Raw genomic sequence first — 20,794 nt, 5'->3', positions numbered from 1 at the left:
TTTTTAGCTCCGTAGAGCCAGCAACATCAAATTTGTGTTTAGGGTCACTCCACCAGGCAGCACTAATGTCAGCTGTAGAAAGCATCTGAATTTGAATGATCTTGTCCTGCACTGTTCCTTTTGCAGAGTCTTATGCTTACTTAAACTTTTGTCTATATGCAAGAAACAGTTTGCTTGTTTAAAAGTGCTAAATGTTTCATGGTCACTTTGAAATGACAAGTAGGGATGTTCTATTGGAAGCAGATTTTAAACAGCTCATAAGGATTTACAGAACTCCATTCTACACTTAGAAGAATTTTCTCAACAATACCTTTTATACGCTCCAAGCTCTGTTGGAAAACTCTGTTTGAAGCTGCTTATTTCTATCCATAACTAATTCTTAAAGGAATCTACTGGTGGACTTTTAAGATTATATCAATATTTTATAACTAAAGAGTCTGGCACCATTTTATATCCTAACTCTAACCTTCATTGACTAGTGGAGCATTCCTTTGGCACACTAAATATACATTTCAGACAGTTACTGTTAGACCTGACAACTTTAGCGTGGTCTTCCCCCCAACATTTTGCCTGCCTCCCTCCATTTTGTGACCTTGTTTTTGCTGGCTTTAAGTTTAAGACTCTTTGCACTGTACCACTGCTAACCAGTGCTAAAGTGCTTATGTTTTCTCCCCTAAATTATGGTAATGTTGCCCTAGCCCCAATTGGCATATTTAATTAACTTACAGTCACTGGTAAAGTGCCTTAGTTATATCTGGGGCCTGTAGATTAAATGCTACTAGTGAGCTTGCAGCACTCATTGTGCCACCTACTCCAGAAGCCCCCTAACCATGGCTCAGGCCTGCCATTGCAGAGCATGTGTGCAATTTTACATTCACCTCATCTTGCCATTTAAACCCTTTGCCAAGCCTTAAATTCCACTTTTATTACACATGCCACCCCTAAAGTAGGCCCTAGGTAGCCGATATGGCAAGGTGCTGTGTAAGTAAAAGTTAGGACATGTACTTTCAGGTTTTGCATGTCCTGGTAGTAAAGAACTCCCAAATTAATTTTTCACTACTGTGATGCCTACCTCTCTCGTAGGTTAACATTGGTAATTCCTTATTAAACTTTTAAGCTGTAATTCCTGATTGAGAAGGAGTAGCTATGTCATGTTTCATATCACTGGAATGGTAATGATAAATCATCTTTACTGGTGAAGTCGGATTTAACATTACTATTGTAGAAATTGCACTTTTAGAAGTGCCTGCAGCTTGTCCCCAATACACACCTGGGGTGGGTGGCAGCTACATTTTGTGCATTTCCTTTAGACAACCACAAACACATAGGTGGTCATTCTGACCCTGGCGGTCTTTGACCGCCAGGGCGGAGGACCGCGGGAGCACCGCCGACAGGCCGGCGGTGCTCCAATGGGGATTCCGACCGCGGCGGTAAAGCCGCGGTCGGACCGGCACCACTGGCGGGGTCCCGCCAGTGTACCGCGGCCCCATTGAATCCTCCGCGGCGGCGCAGCTTGCTGCACCGCCGCGGGGATTCCGACCCCCCCTACCGCCATCCAGATCCCGGCGGTCGGACCGCCGAGATCCGGATGGCGGTAGGGGGGGTCGCGGGGCCCCTGGGGGCCCCTGCAGTGCCCATGCCACTGGCATGGGCATTGCAGGGGCCCCCGTAAGAGGGCCCCTACATGTATTTCACTGTCTGCTGCGCAGACAGTGAAATACGCGACGGGTGCAACTGCACCCGTCGCACAGCTTCCACTCCGCCGGCTCGATTCCGAGCCGGCTTCATCGTGGAAGCCTCTTTCCCGCTGGGCTGGCTGGCGGTCTGAAGGCGACCGCCCGCCAGCCCAGCGGGAAAGTCAGAATTACCGCCGCGGTCTTTCGACCGCGGAACGGTAACCTGACGGCGGGACTTTGGCGGGCGGCCTCCGCCGCCCGCCAAGGTCAGAATGAGGGCCATAATGTTAGGTGTGTCTGTGCACTCATCTGCATTCTGAAGGCTCTTCCTGGGCAGGAAGGGCAGGCAGGGCTGACACATGTTAATAGCCAGTGCCTGTCCCCACAAAAAGGGCTGATTACCCCCTACTGATAGTCTGGAGCCATGTCTGACAATAAAGCACCTCAGTGCACTTCAGAGACCCTTCTTTGAAGTCTCTCCCATTTCAAAGGCACAACTGGATATACGTAATGGCCCTCTGACACCACCAACTTAGTACACTTCTGGACCTGTGAAGACTCTGCTAAGAAGAAGGATTGTTGTGCTGCTTAAAGGACTGCTACTCTCCTGAATCCCTGCCTTGTTGGACTCTTGTCTTGCTGAGCTCCCCTGTTGCCTGCTGTTCCCCTGCCTTGGTGAGAAGGACTGGACCTGCATCACTTGAACCCAGAATGAGTCCACGGGCTTGCTGGCTTGCCTCTTGTTTTCTGATGTTTCATGGTCACAAACGATGTCCAACAGTCCTGCTACAGGCTGTGGATGTTTCCAGCTGTAAGCCAAGTGGGCCCAGCCCAGACCTGGGCTCTTGAAAGTGTTTTTTTCTGGCTACTCCTGCAAAGAACTGTGCATCGACCTCTTTGCGCCAATCGGAACAGATGCATCGCCTTTGCCGCTTCAATACCACATCGCTGCTGCTGCAAGAGCACTGCATTGCCAACTGCCCTATGCATAAGCTCCTTTCCATGGCCTGCAATCAATGCATTGCCTTCATCGTCTGGGTCAATTCCGACACATTGCCTCACTGCTTTTTTCAGCGCAGACCGAGAACCAACGCATCAACCTCATTGCGCCCATTGGAACGACCACATCTCAAAGACCAAGGTACTCATGCTCTACAGGGATGACCACTTATAAATTGGTACTGACCTGCGTCTTATAGTCTGAGTGGGAATTCACAGTGTACATCTGTAGAGCTTCAGTTAAAAGTGTGTGTGCTTTATTGTATTATACATTATGGGTGAAATCTGCACCAAAGTACAATTACATTATAGTTAGTCTTAGAAACTTGGCTAATGCATACATTTAATTGTAATAAAAATGCAAATATGATATCAGTTTCTTCACATCTGTCACTTGAAGTTATTCATGAGTTAGATACGTTTATAGATTTCTGTCTTTGCATCAGCATGCTGTTCCTAGTTGATTGCTCTGCTGTCCAGGAGAGGATCAAGGCCTTCCCCACCAAGAGGGCCATTTATCAGTGATAATGCCTGTTCCTAATAAAGGAAGCGTTTCGGCTGAATTGAAATTTGCTGATGAGCCTTTCAAACTTCACCTGGCCAAGGAGAAAGGAGGGCAGCCAGACACCTAGAACCAGAGATGTTTAAAGCATTGGCAAAGTGGGCAATTGTCCAGGGCCCCCACCTTCCAAGGGCCTCCCTGGGAAAGTGAAATTCCTCTCTGCCTCACATTTGCCTATTTATCCAACTCAATCTTTCATGTATTATTTAATTTGTTTGACATCATGGGAGTTTAATTAGAAGAAATTGGGTAATAAAATGCAAAGCTGTTTCAGACAGGGGCACCTAAGGTATACCTTGCCCCACAGACTCCAAAATGATGAAAAGATGATAATGCTTGAAGCTAATCACAGAAGGGTTTTACTTTGCAGTTTTGGAGGGAGAAGACCATTCAGCAGTATCAGTTAGGAGTGTGATTTCAGGTTCTCAGGAATGTCTTTCAATAGACCACTTAAAGTCGACACGTAGGTATATCCCAGAATGATGTGCAGGAGAGTTGGGACAGGAATGGAGTGATGATATGTCATGGTAGCATTGGATAGAGGTATCTGTTCTCTGGAAATTTTCACTGCCACTTTAAACCCTAGGAACAGGGGCGAGGAGGAGAGAAGATGGATTTTGCAGGATCCTGAAGAAAACTGGATCCCTGTCTGGAGTATTGGGTCTCTGAGTACTCGGTCTGAAAGGGACAGTGTGCATCTGCTAATCCATGGCCAGGGGTGCTGGACTACTCATGCTATTTAGAGGACAGTAGAGGGGTTGACCTGTTGGGGGACCCTGACTGATGAAGATTCCCCTGGAACTTCTGAGGAACTTAAAAGGATTCAGGACCCTCCTCCCTCTGGTGAGGGTGCCCTGCAAGTGGGCACAGGAGGTTGTGTGACTTGAAGAACGCAATCAGGGACAGTATTCTTTCTTGAGGCTTGGGCAGTGCTGCTGGAGGTGACGCTGGCTGAGGAGACCACTGGACAGAGGCTAAGTCCTTGACCAGGAGTTAGATGGCAGGAGTGAAGTCCCTGAGCTGCAACAGAGGGGGAGCAGTGTCAAAAATAGCTCCTGGACATTTATAGCATTTTTTTGCAACCACGAGGCCTGAAGAGGATGCTCCAGGACGTTAGAGGCCTTCACTGGGAGCTAAAGGAGCTCCCCGATGCTCCAGAAAGAAGCCTTAGAAATTTTAGCTGGCTCCTTGCAAGTACTCTACATCCTATCTGAATGAAGGGCCTCTTAGACGCTACACTACATATTGCACCATGTAAGTCTTTCCTAGGGCTCCCAGTTTGTTTCATCTAATTAGGGATCGTGAGAGCATGTTTGGGTCCCTTAAGTTTGACAGGGAGCATCCCAAGGGTGCAAGGGGTACCCACACCATCCATTAGGCCCTACTCTAGGAGAGTAGGTCTAATTGTTAGCCTCCATTTGAGACCTCTGGGGCCTGGCAGTGACTGATCCCTGGTGTGTCTCGGAGGGCCCTGACTCTGTAGCAATATTCACTCTGCAACCACATTTAAGGCTGATCATTTATCCTTTATACCTGGGGAGTGCTGTCTGCCTGCACCCAGACTCCAACCAAAGGCCTGGGATCATTCAACCCTGTTTGCAATCCTCCTGCAAGAGGGAGAGGCCCTGAGAGGCAACACTTTCTCTGTAGACAGAGGGGGTGCTTCTTTTAATTACCCCCTGAGCCACGCTCACCAGTCATTTGTCCTAATTGTGTCTGTTCGATCTAGGTTCCTTAGGTCTATCCTAATGGATCTGCTGTACTGCTGCACTTCTGTGTTTCTACTGTTTTACTTCTTCTGTTCTTAGCCCTCAATGCCTCCACATGGCGGGACCAGAGGCCCACTTTCTCTTTGAGCATTCCAGTGGCACCCCTTCACCCTCTGCTCATCACACAGGGCTCTATCACCCGAGGAGGTCTGCCATCCCACTGCTTCTCAGAGCTGGGAATGAAGGCTGGCACTTCTGTGAGGTGCAAGCGGGTCTCCCACCCATTGGAATCCCGGCAAGACTGAGCCAAAGAGCCTGCCCTAAGTAATATTGCAAGCTCGGTCCTGGCAGCCCTGTGCCCGTTCGCCATCTTGTATGTTGATGTGCTGGTAGAGGGAGTGAGCCTCACATGTGGTATCCACAGTCACCCAGGTAAACCGTTTCACTCAACAGATTTGCTTTCTTCTTGGCGTAAGAGGCTGCTGAGTAGGTGATCAAATCAAAGTGGTGCGGTAGCAAGATGTAGATGGATACTGGGGAGTCCAGCAGAGGCACCGAGTTGAGCTTACTAGCCACACCCTACCCATCCCAGTTTAAAACATCCAGCCTGTACATTCAGTAACAAAAAAAAGAAAAGCCTGGACAGTTTGAGGCATGAAGCAAAAACATAGCCTGATTTGCATATTGGGTGAATGGTGCCTAGAAGGGCAGAAGCACCATGGCAACAGTTGTTCTGAAGAAGGAGACCACCAAGAAGCAGTGGTGAGCCCTCCAACATCATCCAGAGAGACTGCATTGTGTAAAAAATAAGTTGCCTAAGTTTCTAAAGTCCAAATGTATATCTTGGGAGGGTTTTTCCTGAGTTTCAAGTATTCCTGGGGTGTGCGTGTTTTAGCCTTATGGTTTTTGGGTGCATGACATTTGTTGTTGGGTCCTAATTCTGCTCTGAAATATTTTTAAAAGTGGAACAAATTAATGCTCACACATTCTATTGAATATGATCATCCTTAATTGGCAAAGTTAGCAGTGAAGGATTGCCTAGATTTATGAATGTCATTGTGCAATTGTACCATCCTGGGAGGTTTAAATGTATTTTGTATTTGCTTTTAATTATGTATTTCTACTTTAATTATTGTGGTTACACTCTGCTAATGCTTGTAGGCCTGATATTTAATGACAGCACCCCCAGTAAATGGTTTTCAGCATATTTGAGGGGGTATTGTGACATTAGGGCTCAGGACTACCTGGTAGAGGGTGCTACCATGAGTATTTCCACCTGCTAGTTTGCGTATATTTCTGAATTAATATGTAGCAATGGGTTGTGTGTTTAATAAAGTATTCTTCCTTCTTGTAAGGCTGGACAGAGATTTATTGAGTGGTGTTCGTTGTGGGCCTATAGATTGTGGTACTACTCCACACAACCTCCCTTAAGGATACCTTGGACTGCTATCCTGAGAGACTCAAGGTGACACAACGTGGTACATAGTTCCCAGTAGAAGGAAGGTTGCAAAATGATTACGTCTGAAGGATTTATATCTTTACCAACTAATAGCTCACTTCCTTACACATATTTAATATCAATTTTCAACAACAGGTGCTACATTTCATATCAGTTCTCTTAAAAGAATGTATCTTTTTAGCAACTTCTATGCTCCACTAACCCCAAATGTCTGACAAAATATAAACTTACTTTTAGTAGTAAATTAATGGAATGTGGCCAATGAATATGATCTATCTAATTTAGCTTCCATACCCTGTTCAGTTCATTCCAAAACATCAATCCAAAACCGACAAATCTTCTGACAATACCGACTATGTGTGTAAAAATAACTGGGGATTAGAACATCGTTGACTCGCCCTTTTATTAACATAAGTCAAGCTCAAGACGTATTCAAAGGGAGAAAGAGTCCATAGAGAACTGTTTCTTAACCCAGTATATATAACAAAGCAATTATGGAAATGTATCTAATCCTATGGGAGAAGAGAACGTTTCTCACAGTTCCTACGGTCTTTTCAACAGGACTGTTGTCCATGTGTAGGTTGAGCAGAAGATGGACTAGGCCAGTCTTGAAAAGGGCCTAGAGCCCTGTGTGAAAGGGTATATTGGGCCATTGCACTTTCTTTAATGCTCAATTCAAACAGGCAGAAGCCAACTACACCCAAAGTTGTAAGCGTCTTTTCCTGGTTCGGGCTAAACCCTCTGGCACAGCAGATTGCAGGAATAAAAAACCTGAGATTGAAGAAGGCACAGCCGGCGCAGAGAACAGGATGCTGACTGAACACCAAGACCCTAACACTAGCTTTTTCCTACAGTAAATGTGAATATGAGAATGTTTAGAAGAGTGTACAGATTGTTGTCTGAATCTTCCCCACTGTAAACAGCCAAATGTGTGTTAAGTTTTAACAATACATGTGATAGTACATCAGTTTAGCTAAATGCAGTGCAGGTATGCACAGCACATCCAAGTCCAAAGGGAGATGTGACTAGACAGTACTGGACAAAACATGGCTTCTTTCATTTGCCACTGTGAAAGGTGCAACTCGCGTATGATGTTTATACTCTCACTGTTCTTGGAAAACATCTCATGTGATGACTTATGTAATGACTGATGTCACATAAAGCCATTAGCAGCTGTAAGGGTGATGCCTGAAGGCTGCATGGCTCCTTCTCATTGATGTTTCCTGGCTTTTGAAAACTAATGTGTCTTAATACGGTTTACAGCAAACATCCATGGTTTGCGGATAATTTAGCCCTGTCCATTATCGAGTAATTGCATTCCTTCTGGAAGGAAAAATGGATGCATATGTACATCATCGCTTCTATGACCTTAACGTTTCTTTAATAATATTTCCTGTTGACTACATAATTTCTCATAATTTACTTTTCCTGAGGAGAGCAGCATGCGTCATTCGAGCCACTACGTGGGATAAAATGTGATGGAACCGTGTGTAAATAGGTTTGCTGACTTTTGACTTGGAGAGATGCAAACATTAAAAAATAGTTTGTAACCCACCTATAAAGATTGTTTTTCAAATTCAAACTATATGGGAGATCAAGCAGAATACTTGTCGTTGCTCAATGGTTGTGTACATTTCATGTATATAGAGCAGACGATATCTTTAATACATAACGCACATATTGGACAGCTAGTAGACTGCTCTTCTATTTTGTGTGTTTCCATTTTGAGAGGATGATTTTCGAAAGTGTATATTTTAGTTACCTTGAGTTTCTGTGGAGGTTGTGTTAGTATTATGGGCTTGTGATGTCCTGAGTATGTGTCACATATATTAAACGCAATTATAAGTCTCTCTATCCCTATTTTTAAAGTGCACCTCCATCCATGTTCATGTAAATTATGACTCTGTTTGTTATACTTATAATCAAAATATACAGAAATACCAATAGCCTGAGGATTGACTTAGGTAGATCCTAATATTTGGATCAAAACTATATTACGATTCTGCAGTCCCATGCATAACGACGCCCCTCATGACTTGTCAACCTTATGATTTTACAGTAGCCAGCCAACCAACTGCGGTCAGCCACCGGAAACAGATGGTCTGATCATGTGGTTACACTCCAAAATTCTGGTGCAGAATGTTCGATGTGCAAGGCTCCTCCCTCTGAAAATACCTGGTAGTTCAGGCTGGTTTGTCCCCATGTGAAGGAGGGTCAAGACTGATTTGGTTATGGCTGAGTTCAAACTGAAATGGCATAGCTAGGAAAAAAATGTTGAACTTAGGCTATTAACTATTAACATTTAAGTTAACTGGACAAGGCTGCTGCTCATGGTAAAACCTAGTTATACTAGGCGAGGTAAATGCAGAATAAGACCAAGCTGCATTGTTGTGAGATTGGCTGTGAAGTGTGTGCAACGGACTCCTCTCCCTCACAAGCACATCAAATTGTTGCAAGGTTCCCCTTCCAAGCGTGTAAAGATCTACTCCCATTCCCTTCACCTCCCAAACCCAAATGCATAATCTGTCAGTTTAAGAGATCTGGAATTAAAAGTTAATGATGTTATAAGAAAGTAACAACTTCAGCAACATCTGAGTCACTCTTGTTTTTAGCTAGGGAACTTTCAGTGTAGCTCCACATCATACTTCTACTAATAAGATGCACGTTTTTAATTAGGGAAAAGGTGCCTTTGCTAACTATTTTGGTTTCTGAGATTGTTTACTTCCTAGATGTGCTATAAATAACTCCTCATGTGCCATTGATTGAGTGCATTATGTTTTGAAGATTTTATTTAACTCTTCCTATGGAGGGATCACAGAAAACTGTTGTCTCAGTATCAAGAAAATCAATGTTGTCAATTTCCAGAGGCTTTCTAATGACTCTGTAATGTAAGTGTATTGATATTTGCTCTATTGAAAGGCTTCCTAGATAATATTAACTTTGATATAACAGCCTAACTTGTTTAAAATATTGTCAGGAGACCCGCTGCCCACTAACAATCACTAAAACACGTCTGTGCAGTTAGAGGAAAATAACCATTATAAATGATGTAAACTAACAGAACTGTCAAAGTTGTTGGTGGCTGGGCATTAAAATGCACCACAGGTCTTTGTCGATTGTACAGCCCGCTCTGTGTTAGAGGGATGCGGCAAAAAATACTTCAAGAAACTCAAAGCTCAGTTCAATAATTGCATAAGGAGGCACCTGTACATAAAATGTGTTTTTCTCTGTCACATATAAGTGTATTTGATGTTGATGTTCTAGTGCCCCTCATTATTCAACTTGAGCCTTGGTGTTTCCAGTCAAAACTTTTACAGGCTCGAGCAGATGCGAAGTATCCGGGACAGGCCCCATGCCCAGTGTTACTTTATGCAGATGAAACGGTAATCATGCAAGGCACAGATGTGGGACTCCAGCATCAGTTGGTCAAGATGGGAGACTTCTTTTCAGAAAACGAACTCAAGGTAAACATGCGTAACACTGAGATGAAGACTTTTGCATAAGGCAGACGTAGTAGAAATATACACTAGGAGGGCTTATAAAGGAAGCAAGGAAGCATTAAGCACTTCCAAGACCTGCATTTAGTCATTTTGTTATTGGTATTGGAATTTATAAAGTGGGTGTGATACTGGAATATCATTGTCAGGATACCGTCTGACATAATTATCGTATTCTAAATATTGTCTATAAAAAATATTGCCCGTTGGAATTAATATTAGAAAATGTAAGCCCAAAATAATCTATAGCAACGGAGCACCGCACAGAAGATGGATTGTCTTATTTTTTTTCTTTTTAACCTTCTTGACTTTACGTCTGGTGATGTCAAAGCTTTTAGAGGTGCGTTGACCCCCTGAGATCAGTAATCATAAATCATAAATCATAAACATTTATAAAGCGCGCTACTCACCCGTGCGGGTCTCAAGGCGCTAGGGGGATGGGGTTACTGCTGCTCGAAGAGCCAGGTCTTGAGTTGCCTCCGGAATGCGAGGTGGTCCTGGGTGGTCCTGAGGTTGGTGGGGAGGGAATTCCATGTTTTGGCTGCCAGGTAGGAGAAGGATTTCCCACCTGCCGTGGTGCGGCGGATGCGGGGGACGGCGGCGAGAGTGAGGTTGGCGGAGCGAAGTTGACGGGTGGGTGTGTAGAAACTTAGGCGGCGGTTGAGGTATTCGGGTCCCTTGTTGTGGGAACAAAGGCCTCCGATGCCCCCACGGTGCTGGGGGTTGGGCGGGTGTTAAGAGATCCAGGGGGCCCATTCACTACAGCAGCTGGCCTCAGTGAGTCCAGAAGGGGGCCCCGTTCCATGTTCTTTGCAGGGGCCCCCCTCCAGTTTCGTTATGCCACTGCCTGAGATGGTAAGCTTTTTCAGATAGGTAAGATTAAATATTAATTGATACTGACTTGTAGATGCTGTGGCAATAAAAGATAAAACCACATCTATTTAAGAAGCACCTCATCCATTCTAATAAATAACTACAAGTTTCTGCTTCCTGTGCCCTACATGGGGAGAACTGTTTCTTCTGTGTCCATGATCTTGGAAGATACTCTCTTGTCTGCTACGTAAAACTCTCAGTTGCTTATTAACTAGACATGTGCTATATAAATAACAGTACGTACATGCTTTTATAAGTACATAAGAAACTGCCCTTTAGGAGTAAGGTGTGCCTGATGTGGTCGGATGTCTTAATTCCTTTACTGAGTTGTGCAGCAACCTGCAGCAGAAGAGGCCAGGCCTAGAATGTTGCCAAATTCTTGAATGGAAAGTTTAAGGTTCTTTCTATGAAGATCAAGTGACAGATTTGTGTTAGGGTGTGAATTAGTCTAACTTCACCTCAAAGAGGCCGTTCTGTCCTAGAACTATTGGTAATGAGGACGACTGGGATTCAATTGCAGGTAGGCAATTCACATCTGTCTTGGATATGAATGAGACAGGCTTTGAGATTCATTCAGTGGCTTTACTAGTGGGGATTCTGGAACAGGGTTGTGTATGTAAGCCTCTTAGTAATTGTTCCATTATTTGCCAGGAGGCAACAAGTAGTTGTTGAGATAACCAGGTGTTCATCTGAACAATTGTATAATTGATTGGAATGTTAGGAAGAATGCCTGTACAGTGTTGTTGTATCTTCTTCCAGGTCATATGCTCTTCGAAATGAAAGCTGGTTGAATGTATTAAAGGCTACTCCGGGGTTTAGTACAACCGCGAGGCAAGGTCATTGTATCCTGTAATGAAAAGGATGTGATCCCCAGCCTTGATAATGGCTATTTCGTTGCTGCAAAGTGATTTGAAACCTGACTGGTCATGGTCACAGGAGTTGTTATTGATCTGGCCTTTCTAGAGGATGGTAACTGCTTTCTCCACTGAAAAGAATTTGCATAGTCTTTTGGGTTGCACCTTCCAAAAATCAGATGTTCTACAAATAGTTCCAATGAGGGCTCCTCTGAGCGTTTCAGAATGTGCTACCACAGATATTATTGTGGTGTGATCTTTTTTCTGCATCTTCCACTCTCGCCATAAGGAGGGTTGTTTCATGTTTTAAACATAATAAGTCCTCTTTCGTGCTTTCCTTTCTTTTTCTGCCCCCCCTACACACGTTCAGCTCATCTGTCCCACTATCTGTTACTCTGTGAAGATCCACTTCTATAAGGCTGACATTTGCCAGCATGTCTATCTTGTGCTTGATTCTCTTACTGCTGACAGGAATCCTTTAAGGGCGGTTTCAGGTGATTCTATGGCTCCTCTCTCAGATGTTTCATGTCTTGTTTTGTTATAATTTCCATACATCTCTGTTTTATTTTGTTGAGGGTGTGTGTTCCCCTTGATTCTCTCATGCCACTGCCCATATACGTTCAGTCATGGCATGTACCAGGTCTTGGTTTTAAAGTACCATTTATTATGAACCAGAGCAGCCCAAAATGTTGGCCATAGAATTATTTTATGATGCAAGAGGAAGAGGTAGAGAGGTGCTTCTGCCTTTTTTTCGAAGCTCTTGTCATTTTCAGGTTAGCTAATTTTCCTTTTTTTGGGCTGCATCATTATGCATGTTCTACTGCCTCTGGCCCATAATCTAAAGTGCTTACCTGTATTTGTAGGTTTTTCTTTCCTACCTGCTGGACTTTTTATAACATCTAGACAGGTGTCATGTACTACCTTGTGTCCTTTTCAATTGTTTCACTTTGGTCAGCTTGTATTAGGTTTTTCTTTTGTACTAGTAAATTAGGCCCCTAATGAGTGACCTCAAAGTTCCACAGCAGTTAGAACTATTCTTCCCTATGGCCCTGGCCTCCGTCCTGTCAGAGGGTGACCCTAGGGCATGTTTGACAGCTCTTTACAAATAATCAGAGTCTTTTCTTCACCTTCGGAAAGCCTTCAATGTTGGTGCTCGCTTCAGGTACCAGGCGCTGCTGCTCCCCCAGCACGTGGCCCAGGACCGAGATCCACAGGGTCCATTGGTTTCCAAGACCCAGACCGTTTCCACTCCAGAGGGGCAGGTTGTAGCCCCACCACACAAGCCGCAATGATGATGCAAAAAAAGGAGTCTTTCTATCACAGCTCCCAGACACCATTCTTTTTGGGTTCAGTGGCACTGGCTCCTGTACATCTGACCCTGTACTCCTATGCCTAAATCACAGTGGCCAGCTTGTTTCTCTCTCCATGCGGCCAGGCGAAGGCAAGGTAGGATCTCAGCATATAGGGCAATCCACAGTCACAGAAAGTATTTTTTCGCCTGAATTTCTGTGGTGGCCCAGAAACCAGACAACCATTTTGTGACCTGCCTTTCCACACCCTGGTTACTGCTTTCTCAAATACCATTGTAAGTATGTATAGTTGTGAGATTGGATTGTAGAAGAAAGTGTTGTTAGAATTGAGGTTTTTTTGGGGGCAGTTGGAGTCAATGTTCAGTTTTGGGGGTGTCTGGGAAAATTACTTGAGTGAAGCAGGACATGGTTTTATTCTGGATGGGTGGGACTGTTTCTCCTGAGAGGATTTTTATATTGGTGCTTGAAGTATTTGTCATGGTGTCTTATGGCCATAGAAGATTTCATCCAAATCTGTAGTTCTGAGCATTTTGAACAAATTGCTTTTAGGTTTGTTGCATGGAGAAATAGAAGAAGTGATAAGCTATGGCTATTACCTGGTTCTTATCAACGTGGTGTTTCATCTTGTGTTTTTCTTGGGGCTGGAGGGCCAAGAATTAATTTCTGGCATTGCACTTGTTAGTTGAGCAAGATACAGTGGTCTGGTTGGACTGATACAGTGATTAATGACTTAGAAAAGAGCTTTGTTTCTGTTAGAGGGTTCTGTTGTGGTTGGCTTGAAGACAGCAGCTAGGTCTGTAGCAACACAGTTTCTTTGTGATAAGCAGATTTTTTCAGTTTTGACAGGTCAGCTTATGCTATGGATTTTATTCTTTACATGTTTGTGGTTAACTCATTTGCTGTACTGCATTTGGAAGCAGAGGTCTTTGGTTTTTTAAGGCACTGTTCAAGTGTATGTGAGTTTAAGTTTTGGTTTTCATGATAAGATCAATGCATTAAGAATGATATTGATTTTGGATGTTTGTTCATTTTTGGTTTTCAAGGTCTAGCGGATTTGCTTACGTGTGTCAATGGATTTAGGTTGATCTTAGTGGTTTGATGTGTGGTGAATGAGGAATAGGATCGTGGTGATGTCTTGCTAGTCCAATGGGATCATAGGCTGGCATTTGAGAGACTGCATTTTCTAGGTTTCAGCTTGGTGAGTAACATGAAGTTTGGTGTTCACAGTGTCTAAGAGGTAAAGAAGTGTATTTCCTTAATTAATCAGGGTCCAAAGAAAATCTGAAAATTATACTGCTTGCATTTTTTAACTTAACTGACAATTTAAATTGTTACAAAAAGACTCAAAATATAAAAAATATCGAGTAAAAACATAAAAAACAGAGTAGTACATATTCTTGCAAATGTAATTCTATTTAAAGCTATTTCAGTGAATGTGTTCATCCTGTGCAGCACTCTCTGATCAACTTTTTGTGGCAGTTTTCTGTTTTTTGGATTAGTTGCTTGGTTATTTTATTCTTCTAAAATGTGTCACCAGGTAGGATTGAGGAGATTAATACAACTTCCAGTAAGCCAACTCACTGTAAACACTTCAAAGACTACTTCCGTAAGAGCAGAGCAGCAGCATTGCTCTGTGTAGGTACACGGCTGTTGGACTCTAGCCCTGCATTTGTTCAGCTATAGGTCTCTCAAACAGCCTCACTAGTATGCAGCATCTAATCCCATCCAGTAGATGTAATTTCAGTGACGTTTTTATTTCTACTTAGCATTACAAGTAAACACATTTTTCAGAGTTTTTTTGCTAATTTGTCGTAAAAATAAACTCCACTATGAATGTAGATCTACACTGATTAAGGGGACGGATTGCAGAAATGCAGCATGGTGCCCATATCTAGATATTTTAAAAATGTCATTAGCCACATAACTTACTTACCTATGTAGGAGGATAGTGTCTGTGGGAGTCTATAAATTAAGCAACAACTGTTTACTGTGCCACGTTTATCGCAACTGATACTAGTGATGTTGCATTACAATATTAAATATACCACATGTGCAGGAAACGGAGTGTCCGAATGTGCATGGTCCTTTCTTGTAGGGTAAAGGGACAGTAGAGAGATATTACTAGATTTAACAACTTACTTCTTAAAATAGTAGTTTTCACTCTTGTCTGTTAAATTAAAATAATCTTTGAAAGAATTGATGGGACCATCACCTCTTGGTTGAACTATTTCCGCTCTCTCGAACACACCCTAAGTGTTAGAATTAGATTGTTATCCCCGTTATATATTTGTATTGCGGAAACAACTTTAGTCTGTGAAGAGCGTTTAGCTCTGAAAGCGAGTGTTAAACAAAACCAATGAAACAAACATCTGACAATGCTAAAACAACACAATAATCTACCATACAATTTATTATTTCACAACATATATTTTGCCAGTGTCTGTGCTATAAAAACAATTGTAGAAAGAAAGACAGATGGGGTAGCATGGGTTTTTGTAAGAATTGAAGTCCCTTTGCAGAAAATACATCTTGCACACTAGCTAACAGCTACAAGAAGCTTAGAGCATGATTTAGATTTCTGGGGATGGGATACTTCGTCGCAAACGTGAACGCTATCCCGTTCGCCGTATTACAAGTGCATTATATCCAAAGGTACATGTAAAATGTCAGGCGGAATACTCCCTCACATTTGTGACGGAGTACTCGCCTGCTGAAGTCTTAACTAGGACCTAAGCCTTAGAAAGATCCTTCATCCCGCCATGAGCACACCTGACTTTGAATACATTGCTAAGGAACACCATCTCTATTTCTAATATGTATCTGGGTGTGCTGGACAATTTCGTAATAGTACATTTGGGGTTTCCCTGTCATTCCCCATCATGTAAACTCTTCTCTAGTTCTACCAAATGCACTATCACCTAAGGAAATAACATGAACTTAACTTTTCCCTGTTAAGGCACAAATGGATGTGTGATGACTTGTGTTTTAAAATAATATAGACAAGCACTGGTGCTGCAGTTTGTATGTTTTACTATTCTGTTTTGTCCTTACTCACTTATGCGATTTAACCCAATAATTATCACGTTTGCAGTGTAAGTCGATTTAAGCATCAGTAACCCTTGTATCCAAAAACCTGACTCAGAAACAGATGGACGTTCTTCTGCTAGGCATAACCTCATGGAATAATTCAAGCAGAACTGTTTACTCTTAATTATTTAACTTCCTTGCAGATTTAGTCACTCAGATATGTTATTGGAAAACATTTCTGAACACAGCATTGTCAACAAAAATGTATAAGACTTTTCATTTTCATTTTGAATTATTTGATATGATACCTTGGGTTGGGGGTAGGGGGTATATGGGTGTACGAGGGCGCTCACACATGCATATTTTTGCCTGTCTTTATATGTGAGTCTGTATAGGGCCGGATTATAAGTGCTCCAGCAGGATATACAAAATGTATTGTATACTATAAAATATGATAGCCCTGGGTTCTGAATTTATTGGGTGAAATAAATTCATCATATTCTGAGTTTTTATTCAATAATGGCGAATATCATGGACATTTTGGTGCTTACTGCATCGCAATGCACATATCGCAGCAAATATTGGGGGCCATATTTACTAACCTTTCACCCAATGCAGTGCAGCAAGGCAACTTGCTGTATTGCCTGAAAGGGAGAGAGCATAAATGTCCCATTTGTACTAAGAGATGGCGTACTTCTGCGCTCTCATAGCACTGGCGCACTTCAGGCAACCTAGCACCAAAGCCGGCACCCTTGCACCCCAGTGCAAGGGCACCTGCCTTACAAGGAGAATTGTTTTTGTGCGGGAAGGGATACTTTCCTGCGCAAAAACAATACCTTAAGGCATGTTCCTCTTTCTGTGTGTGCTAGTAAATAACGAGAGGAAAAAAATATGTTTCCTTCCATTTTGCCATCCTCTGGGAGACGTAGCGATTTCACGCAATCCCAGGTTTACAAAATGTAGTAAATCTAGCAATGCTTGAAATCCATGGGTGGATGCACAGGAATGCCCCAGCTCCTCCCAAAGAACACCTGCCAGGACAAAATGTAATGTCATGCAGCGCAAGCTACCGCATTGCATTACCTTTCTTTGCAAGGCCGCGCAAGGCGGCACAAATCAGCTCCTGCGTGGCTTTGCAAGTAGCTACTATTTAGCGATGTGACTGCCCCCCCAACGCAGACTTTGTTGCACCCAATAGTTATCGAGTTCGGATTGAAATTCCGACCCTGCACAAAGAGGGGTTAGAGATGTGCTGCAAATGTCTGTTTAGAAAAATGATTGCCCACCTCCCCCCATCAGCTAACCAATTGTAAAGAAAAATGGAGGTTTCTTGAATATACTTGTCTTTTGGAGGTGTATGGTACACCGTTTGAGCGAGCTGTGCTTTCACTTTATTATCTTTTGCTAAAGTTGTAAAACAACATGTGCTAAAACCCCGTTTTCTATTTTTTTCAGGCAAAACTTGCATTCCAAAAAGACATGATGAAGCCCATGGCTCCGACCTTCCTCTCGTCTTCTCTGGCCGCAGCGGTGTCGTCCACTCTCTCCCTGCCCCCTCGTCCTTCTACCTCTTTGTTTCAGGCGTCGGCAATCCCCTCCACCTTCCTACGGCCGGGGCACGGTCCAATCCGAGCAACGACTGCCTCTATTCTTTTTGCACCATATTGATTGTCAACCAATGAAGAGGTTACAACAGGCCAGTAAAAATATTGGTGGATTTGCAGGTTTCAGGAGACACAAAAGAGAAGCTTGGAAGGCTTCCAGGCATATTTATGTTTCTTTTTTTAGTCAAAAATGTCATTTGGCATCAGACCTTCACAAGTGGACTTGGTGGCAGCAGTTTCCGTGGACATATACTATTAACCAAGAGCCTTGACACAAGATTTATGTTGTATTATTATTCGAACACATCACTGGAGATCCTTGCTTGACAAGAGTACTTCATCAAGGATACATGCCATTAATCATTTCCATGGAGACTTTAGTCTGAAAACATAGAACACGTTAATTTATTTCCTGACAGACTTGAAAATTAGGGTCTTCCTCATCCGTTTATTTGTGTAAATAGTCTTTGGGAATATGCTAGGCATACTAGGATGGCAAAGGTAGATGAAATATTGTGTAATTGTGGATAACATAATATTAAAGGACTATGTAATTTATTTTTAAATGTGTTTTTGTTGAAAGGGAGTGTGTGACAGAGTTTGGCCCAAATACTGTTGTACCTTGAGTAGTTCTGAAGCTATAGATTGTCTTGTTTAAACCTTTAGTTGCTCTGTTTTATGCTTAGAGGCAGACACATTTCAAGGTTATTTCTTTCATTTCTTTATTGTGTTCTGGATGATAAAACAATAGAAAGCCATATGATCTAGAGTTGTGGGAACACCCATTTCAGTCTTTTTGTGTAACTTATGTTTGAGGCCCATTACTAAGTTATGTTGCTAAGCATTGTCTTGACTGATGCTTGGTACATTGCACAGCACAAAACAGGTTGTCTACATTTCTTGCCCAGCCTGCAAGAGGGCAATCACTCTGTGTACTTATGTGTGAATTTATTTTTCCATTAAAACGACGTTTCTGTTTGGAATTATGCTGCATTATGTTGTGGCTCCAGATGCAATAATGTACAGAAACTTAAATATTTATATAAATAAATGACATGTTGTGTTCAATGTTCATGCAGCAAATCAGCAGGCCATATTTAAGGTTACAAGGATGTGCCCAGCACAGTCCGATACGAGGCAGGGTATCAAGAGGAACAGGTTAATAAAGGAACAAATCTGAATGCATTCATAGCACATTCCTTTATGGTATCGCTATCAGCAATCCTTACCTGGTAAAATGTATGTGTATTTTTTTAAATGTAAATTTTGAATAAAATGATACAGAAAAGTGACAACTTGTTGTCTTGTAATGTGCGGTACAGGGGTCAGTGAACTGAAGAGATACTTTTGAGAACTGCATTCTAAGATTATCTAGTTTACATGACTCAGCCTTCTTTCTTGGTCACTGGGTGTCTATTAAAGTAAATATGCTATAGCTTGTAAATAGGCTATTAAAATAAATAGGTTATTAGGTTACATGCTGTAAATAAGTCATGAAAATAGATGGGATATGAGTGCATGTTGATAGTGATTAATGGGTTTAAAGAAAGTGCATGGGCTCAAATGTTTTCTCAGGAGGCCTGCAGTGGTGCTGCTGAACGCCGAGATTGTGGAATGCCAACACTACCTAGCCGTCATTCCACTCTATGCCTCTTTCTCCCACAAGCCTACTTGCCGTCTCTTTCACTTTGCGCATTTATTTTTCCAACCATGTTTTTTGGCTTTGTTACACTTCTTCTAAATTTCTTTGGGATTCTTCTCCCTTTTATGATCGCCTCTTGCTCTTCTGATTGTCTCTCGCTCTGGTTTGAAGTCTGATGAAGAAAAACAAGTCTTGGTCCCCAAAACTGAGTGCGAGTGTCCCACACCACCGGATGAAGTTAAGTACTGCACAATGGGCAACAGTGGTAATGCTGAGATTTCAGGTTTGTGGTACAAGTGCACATATACTAATGTGCAACGAAATCTTACACTTGACTGATTAGGCTAGAATAAAACAATGCAAGAAAATATTGTGGGTATGTTGGACTGCACTGGCTCTCAAAGGAAACATTGCAATTATCGAAGTATATGTCTTAACTCTAAATCTGAGCACCAAACTTAGGGCTCGATTCACAAACAAAACCAGCAATCCTGAATCCTGTTGCGTATTAACAGGTGATTTTGCGCACCCAAGTGTAATGTAGGCACACAAGAAGTCATAGAAGGCACACATTCTCTACATATTCCTACACCTGCAGGTTTACATACTTTCATGGGCGCATGCCTAGCATCAGCCCCTTTCTGATAGTGCTTCCTCTATCCAGGGGCCATTCAAACTCCACGGTCCTCCAGCCTGAGCACTGATGTGCTGAGATTCATTAGAATGTCAGTGGTGTGAGCACACCACAGGGCTTAACATTTAAAGGAGTGGAAACAGGGGTTGCTGCTGAGGTCCGGCTCATCTTATACTTCAAGCTATCTGCAATTTATCAATTATTTACATTTTTTTGTCTGATAAGGGCTTAGGCCAACTCCCCATGAAATGCAATGACATGACTTTCAGCTACGGAAGAATTATTGACATTTTTACTGTACGCTTCAGCACCCTTTAAGTTGTTTGCGCCATAGTACACTGCATTCCACTTTACATTGACCTCTGTGCCTTCGAAGGATATAGCACTATTGACGAGCAATGCACACACCTGTGACTTTGTGGAGAAAGCGCCCATGTCACAACTGGATGTTGAGCCTATAAGCCAGAATATGAAACATTTCAGCACTGTAGGGGACACAAGAAGGGATGGCAAACACATCTGTATCCCTTCATGAAAGATATGTGACCCTGAGGGGTATGCACTCGGTGGTGCGATCAGATATGTCCCTGAGAGATATGCATGCAGTGACGCATAAGGTATGTCCCTGAAAGTTATGCATACAGTGACTCATCATGCATTTACCCGTGTACAGACCATATCCTGGGTTCTGAAGCAAATACAGCCATTGCGGTATAATGGGTAACCTTACCCTTGTGGAGAGCACATAGGGGCCCCAGCTGTATGTAAATTGAGTAAGGCATCCATGTTAGTTGTGGATCCACATCTGTCACCTTTTCTGCTTAAGTAGAGCAAGTGCCCCAAACCATTCAGATCCACATCTGTCACCTTTTCTGCTTAAGTAGAGCAAGTGCCCCAAACCATTCAGAGCAGGTTCTTTCTCCTGCCTAAATCTTAGTGGACTGAAGG

At 42.8% G+C, this 20,794-nt stretch overlaps 1 protein-coding gene across 5 annotated transcripts in view; it reads left to right on the top strand.

Moving 5' to 3' along the window:
- The window catches only part of ZNF385B (zinc finger protein 385B), a 1,043,801-nt gene extending 1,024,936 nt beyond the window's left edge, over positions 1-18,865 (top strand). For 3 of the 5 annotated variants that reach the window (XM_069225442.1, XM_069225444.1, XM_069225445.1), the window contains 2 exons: positions 9,708-9,869; positions 17,422-18,865. In XM_069225442.1, the coding sequence (XP_069081543.1) occupies positions 9,708-9,869; positions 17,422-17,634 (375 nt within the window). In that variant the 3' untranslated portion in view covers positions 17,635-18,865. The remainder of the gene's footprint in view (positions 1-9,707; positions 9,870-17,421) is intronic. The other 2 variants (XM_069225443.1, XM_069225446.1) reach the window with 1 other exon arrangement.
- Positions 18,866-20,794: the final 1,929 nt, after the last annotated feature.

The sequence above is a fragment of the Pleurodeles waltl genome, chromosome 3_1, assembly GCF_031143425.1.
Source record: "Pleurodeles waltl isolate 20211129_DDA chromosome 3_1, aPleWal1.hap1.20221129, whole genome shotgun sequence".
Taxonomy (NCBI): Eukaryota; Metazoa; Chordata; class Amphibia; order Caudata; family Salamandridae; genus Pleurodeles; species Pleurodeles waltl.
This window is presented reverse-complemented; position numbering and strand designations above follow the sequence as displayed.